The sequence below is a fragment of the Oryzias melastigma genome, linkage group LG4 (genome assembly GCF_002922805.2).
Source record: "Oryzias melastigma strain HK-1 linkage group LG4, ASM292280v2, whole genome shotgun sequence".
Classification (NCBI taxonomy): domain Eukaryota; kingdom Metazoa; phylum Chordata; class Actinopteri; order Beloniformes; family Adrianichthyidae; genus Oryzias; species Oryzias melastigma.
The window spans coordinates 31,394,269-31,400,586 of NC_050515.1; the positions used below are offsets into that span (position 1 = coordinate 31,394,269).

Below are 6,318 nucleotides of genomic sequence, written 5' to 3' on the forward strand. Positions count from 1 at the left end.
CTACTTAGTTTCTACTTGGAATGGGTCCTAAACCGAAACTCTGTGCCACGTCGCTGCCAGTATCATATAAAAACGTGGATTATGGAGCTTCGTAGATAAGAACGGAGCCTGAGTCTTCAAAGTGAGCAAAAGTTGTGCTGAACTTCACAGCTATAGATTCTAGTTCAGAGACCTGTTGGATCAGAATGATGTAGACAACGCTCTGAAAAAAGGGACAACGTCGCAGTGATTAGCAGTAAAATACGCACTTGCTGACTGTCATGCAAATAAACCATCTTAGCCTCATTCATCCCGTCATCACACTGAAATGTCTCTGGAAATAATTGGCTTTTTTTCCTTCACTTTTGAAGTACCCGTTCAGGTTAATGAACCACTGAAATGCTAGATTTAGCACTCTTGCAATCACATTTATTAAAGTACATTCATTCTATTTTTTCTAATACTGAAAAATATTTTGTTGTGGAAAAACAACAAATATTTTGTAATTTACCAAAATAAAAGCAGCATGAATTTCTGGATAAAAGCAACTTGTATATGAGATACAGTCGCTGGGCTTAATGCTGGATCATTAAATAAAATTAATTTGACCATTTTATGAAATTGAAAGACGTTAAATTTCAAGTCATACTCTTAAAAAAGGGAAAAATTGTACACATATCGTGTCGTGAGACATGTATCTGGATACGTATATCGCCAGACTCTTGCAAATGTACACCCCTAGTAGTTTGTGTGGGTATCCTACAGGCACTTAAATATCTCGTACACACTCCTTGGGAACGCATTCACACAGGTCTGTAAGGAGTCAGTCTCGCACCTGACTAACGACTAGAGTGTGGCATCAGGACACCGTATGACAGCGTCACACATACACCACAAGTGTTTGTCACTTTCATTACAAATACTTTACTATAAACATACCAAACACAACAATCCTGTCTTCTACTTTTATGATGTCCCTTAAGGTGGAACTCTAAGACACACCTGTGCTCCCCTTATGACGCTCCACGAGCCCGGACAACCCACCCCCCATACAGGTACATGTGACTAAGGCTTGAGACCCGAGATTCAAAGATCACAGATGGGGGGAGGGGTGTTGATTTGTTTTGACTTGATTGAGGAGGAGTCAGAAACAGACCTGTGGTAAAACATCACTTGAGAACTCAATGTGTTAAGGTTGTATTACTACAATAGGGGTGTAACAGATCACTGGTCACAGTTCGGCACACACATGTACCCCCCCCAGCTGTACACACTGTCTTAGTTTTAACATGCGTCAAAGTTGATTCTTGACTGTTTTTCAAAAGGGGAAGGAAGACGGCAAGCCAAAAGGATCAAAAAGCGGGCATGAAAATGCCTCTCCTGCATATGTAGTACAGGTAATAATTATTATTTGAAATATTTAAATGTTCCCACAGTTATTTTTAATACTACAATTATTACAAAAAATAATCAAAGTTTAATTTGAACTTTTTCATTTTATGTTCAAAGTTAAAAAAATGTGTGAGTGTATATTCATGCTTTGAAGTACTTTATATGTTTTGTCAAATTTTTAGATTAAACTTTTTGATTTTAGGTTTTTATCTTCCTGTTTTTTTTTGTTTGTTTTGTTGTCTTTTTTTGCTTTTTACTCATCCAAAAAATGATCTAAACCGTGACACGATCCGAACCGTGAGTGTTGTGATCCATTACACCCCTAATATAAAAAGTATTAGTACCTGATGGTTTCTTTTTGACATGGTTCCCCACTTATTCCAAAGTAAAAACACGTTTTCTTCAGCTTAGTGTGATATAAAACCAAGTGATATTTTGCTGGAGTCTGTTGGGTTGATAATTGAGGGAAAGCACACGATGAAAGCTGGAGAACTTGCATTGAAACAGAGACATTGGAGGAGGTTCATAAAAACTACTTGAATTGATTGATGTAAATGTTGATGCTGGGACAGAATTTTGGGAATCAAAGATATTAAAACCATGAGAAACTTTTGTCAAGCCTAACAACCTTTTGAGAAATTGACTTATTAGAGGTTCTATAAGACATTTGAACTGCTGTTCAAATCAGCAGAGGAACATCGTCCATGACATGAGCTGGTGTAAGGACTGACGTACCTTTAGGTGTGAAAGGCAGTTCTGGAGGAAGATGTGCCAGTTATTGAGAAAAAACTGCTTCTGACTGACACACAGCAAACACGTCACCAAGGGATACAGAGCCTGAGAAGACCAAACAAAAAAGAAGAGAAGAAACGGTAAAACATTTATTCAACGTTTCACTGTTTCTCCTTTAAGTAACTTTAAACTGGACAGATTTTTACCAAAGAGTGCTTCTTTCTGGAGCTGAGGTCAAATGTTGTCTGGTAGAGCATCTCCACAAATGTTTTCAGACAGGGAACGTTGACCTCGTTCTTTACCGCCTGAAAATGAAAGTGTTTTAAGAAATTACATGGGAAATATTCATACCATTCATGTTCAGTTTCACACACTCAGAGCAGAAAAGTGAACTTCTTTTTGATTTTACTCACCGCTGCTACAGGAATGAGGATCTCAACAAAAAGGCCGGCTAAAGCGTGCTTAATGTCTTTATCCTTGACCTCAAGGAAATATTGAGCACATTCCTGAAAAAGAGACAAAAACACAAATGAAGAAGATTCTAAAAGCAAGAACACTGTGGATCAAATTAAGAGAATACCAGGCAAGAGTTTTTAATGAGAATAAAAATCTGAAAACTAGGTTTTGACCCATTACTTAAACTCATGATAACTACCAGCACGGCAGCCTTGTGGTAGAGTGTCTACCTGAAGATTGGAAAGTTGCAAGTTCAAATCTCAGTCGAGTCGTGCCAAAGACTCTAGAAATGGGACCTCATGCCTCAATATGGAGACTAAAGGAAAGCTGTGATCCATTCACAGCCACAACTGACACACTGATTGTCAAACTCTATCATGCTTTGATCTATTTTCTAAGTGTTCCCAGTGGTCTTTTCATTTTGATTGTGCAGTTTTTTAGAAAAATTGTAAAAACTGTGTCGTTTTCTAGGACAGTTTCTGTAGAGCAGCAGGAATTTATTAGAAATCCACCTCTTGTGAGGGGGACAGTTGGCACAGAGTAAGCCCGCCCCCCTTCCCCTCCACGTCACTGAGAGCTCTCTGTTCACACGCTTCCTGTTAGGATGTAACGATTCTTCGTGAACCGGTAAGAAAAACGATTCTAACTCTTCAATATGTTCATCGCTGCAAAAAATTCAAAAATCAGTTTGTTCTGCACGGCCTGTGCCTAAATTTAGAAAAATGCAGAGTAGATGATATTTCTCTATGCCGGCTCACTGTGAGTGTGTGCGCCTGTGTGTGCGTAGCGGACTGGCTGAATGCTCCTTTGCATTTAAAAGTTTCACATAAGTCAGTCCCTCCAGGATCTCACAATGTTGTGATCGCAACTATTAACACCAGTTCAAGCAAAGCCGAAATTTTTAGCTCACTTTGCAGCTTATCATTTTCATCACAACTTTGACCAATCTGCCGCGTCATGTCTGACGATGCAGCCTCAGGACTGATTCCCCTCTGACTCCTTCCTGGGAGCCGTGCTCTTCTTTAATAACTCTTTAGATCTCTGTCTTGTTTTCTCTGCAAGCTGCACATGAACGGCCGTCTGCACCCGCTCAGTGCAACCCCCAGTGGCTGTGCGGCACTCGCGCGTGGGGTTACGCTGAGCGGTCCGTCACACGTGGAGCACAACATGAACCAAATTGTTTATTTGTATTGAATCCTTTATGTTAGTAGGAAAACAGAACGTTTGAGATAAGGGGAAAAAATAAAAAACATTAGGCCTCAAAATACATTTTATTCATCGTGATGAGAGAGAAAAAAAATATTCAAAAAATTGAAATCGTGACTTTAAAACTGAATCGAATTGTGGCTTGACTGAATCATTACATCCTTAGTCTCCTGTTATCATTCAGCCCCTCACACCCCCAGCCCATATCTAACTGGTGCAACAAAAATAGCAGCAATATCATTTCTATCCTGCTGTGCAGTTCTGATTCAGATTCCAGCTCAGACCAGGAAAACAAAGACGTTTGTGGATCTAGGACTCTAAGTGGAGCGGAACAGAGACCTTCATTTTTTCATCTGCTCCTAATTCACAACGATTATAATAAAAAATACTTGGAAATGCAATTTTAAAATCAATTTTTTTTGAATATATCATCCAACATGAGAAAAAAAAAGAAAACTTGTGCATCACTCATGCTTAACAACACAAGCATATTAGTATATTACCTGCATGAACTGAAAAGAAGCTTCAAAGTCCTCCACAGGGTACATTTTGACCCGGAAGAATTTCATGCCCATGATAAGGCTGATGACGCTCTGAACCACATGAGGACTCTGCTCTTTCTGCCGGAGCTCCTTCAGTTCAGTGATGAACTTTTTCCTCACTGCTTGAAACCTGAGCACAATCAAAACAAAGCCACACCCTAACTTAATACGCTTTTGGGAAGAAACGGAAACAGTTCAGTCGAGTGACCTTACTTTGACTGTGTAAGCACCCCGATCACCTCGGCGTACAGGTCTGCAATGATGTGGACATTGCCAGTGTTGGGCCCACAGTACCTGTAAATGATATGGGTGTGTCATCGAGACTATAAAAAGAAATGTCAAGTAATAACTTCAACAATAATCAGAAGCAGCATCTAAAAGTCTCTAAAGAGCAAAGAGAGAACCCACAAATCAGAGTGCAAATGCAGAGACCTCACAGAACCTTTTCTGCGGTGCATTATTTATGTGTGACTGGTCTGTGTGGGGGGGTGACGCTTACTTACCCCTCTTTGTGTTTAAAGTGCTTGAATGCCAGGTTTAGAACTTCATGTACTAAAACATCTGGCACTGGATGAAGAGGAATCTGTGACGTAAACACAGGATCATTAGTCTTATTCCAAACATTGATAGTCCTCATTCTTTCTCCTCACCAACATTCATTATCCTCCCTAAAGGAGCGAAGCCAAGGACAGCTCAGCTCCGGTCTCCAGGGACTGGCTTTTACCACACAACGCTGCTTGGATTTCAACAATTTACTTTAGAAACACATTCAGCCGGGAGCTGGTTGGTTGCCAGTGCACTTATTTACCCTGTTTCCCTGCAGAAGAAGTCAGTCTGTAAAGGCTGCAGTCAATGTCTGTGCTACTGGAAAAAAACCCTGCTAAAACTAGAAGAGTTGCATTACCTGTGATAATACTAGTGTGAATGATTTTTCCTGAAAGTAGTCGTTGAAGTTTTTTGCTGAAAATTGTGACACAATTTACTTTAATTGCTGAAAGGATTTGTAGAATCTATTTGCAAAATGTCAAATTTGCTAAAAGACTGGACATTTTTGTTAAAGAACTATGAAAGAGCGCTAAAGTTGATCTAAATTTCTGAAAAATTGATAGTAAAATTGCTTAAAAATCCCTGATACATGCCAAAGTCACAAAAATATTTAGTGTGTCGCTTAAATATAAGCTAAACTCCAAGTTAGCCCAAAAAACAAAGTAGATGCCAATATAGCCACAAAAAAGCTAGCTTGGTGCTTAAATACTAACTACACTCCAAAATAGCCAAAAATTCTTCAGTAAACTAAATTACCGGTAGTCAAAATTGTGGCCTGTTGCTAAATAGAACTAAATATAACTCTGAATTAGCCTAAATAAACCCCAGGAGATAACAAATTAGCCAAAAACATTAGCATGTTGCTAAAATATTATGGAAACTCCACTTTTTTTTAAAATGACTATAAAAGATGAAAACATAGCCCATGAATTATTTAAAGTCTTGTTGCTAATCTACTTAAAAATTTGAAATTTGAAGAGTTTCTCATTCATTTCCTATGGGGCATATTTTCCTCAATATTTCAAAAACTATAAAGTTTATGAATACCAAAAATACAAGCAGTAATGTCCTGAACGAGATGACCGTTTTTATACCGAGACTGATGAAATCACTGAAAGTGTGATTGGGTTTTTACGTGCTGAAAACGTACAGAAAGGCAAATCAGTATAGTGTGAATGCTTATTAAACATTCACACAATAAATGATATATGCTCATCGTGCTGAGTAAGCTCAGCTAAAAACATTATGTAAAACAGTTTTGTGGTCTGTGACAAATGTTGCACATGTAGGCTATGTGACAGGCAGAAGGAGCAAATAGTTTCCCAATGGACAACCTAAAATTTATCCTCCTACACACGGACACACAGATGTTAAACAAGTGTCCATCAAACAAAATTCACAACTTATCTCGTCTAAGGACAAAAATCATAAACATTATTCAAAATAATAAAATCTACAACAGGAA

The 6,318-nt window shown here is 38.6% G+C and overlaps 1 protein-coding gene across 11 annotated transcripts in view; it reads right to left on the reverse strand.

Moving 5' to 3' along the window:
- The window catches only part of fryl (furry homolog, like), a 95,573-nt gene that overhangs the window by 50,339 nt on the left and 38,916 nt on the right, over window positions 1-6,318 (reverse strand). For all 11 annotated transcript variants that reach the window (XM_024258972.2, XM_024258971.2, XM_024258965.2 and 8 more), the window contains 6 exons: window positions 4,811-4,890; window positions 4,521-4,601; window positions 4,269-4,437; window positions 2,517-2,609; window positions 2,310-2,408; window positions 2,107-2,208 (listed from right to left, as the gene is read on the reverse strand). In XM_024258972.2, coding sequence (XP_024114740.1) covers window positions 2,107-2,208; window positions 2,310-2,408; window positions 2,517-2,609; window positions 4,269-4,437; window positions 4,521-4,601; window positions 4,811-4,890 — 624 coding nt within the window. The remainder of the gene's footprint in view (window positions 1-2,106; window positions 2,209-2,309; window positions 2,409-2,516; window positions 2,610-4,268; window positions 4,438-4,520; window positions 4,602-4,810; window positions 4,891-6,318) is intronic.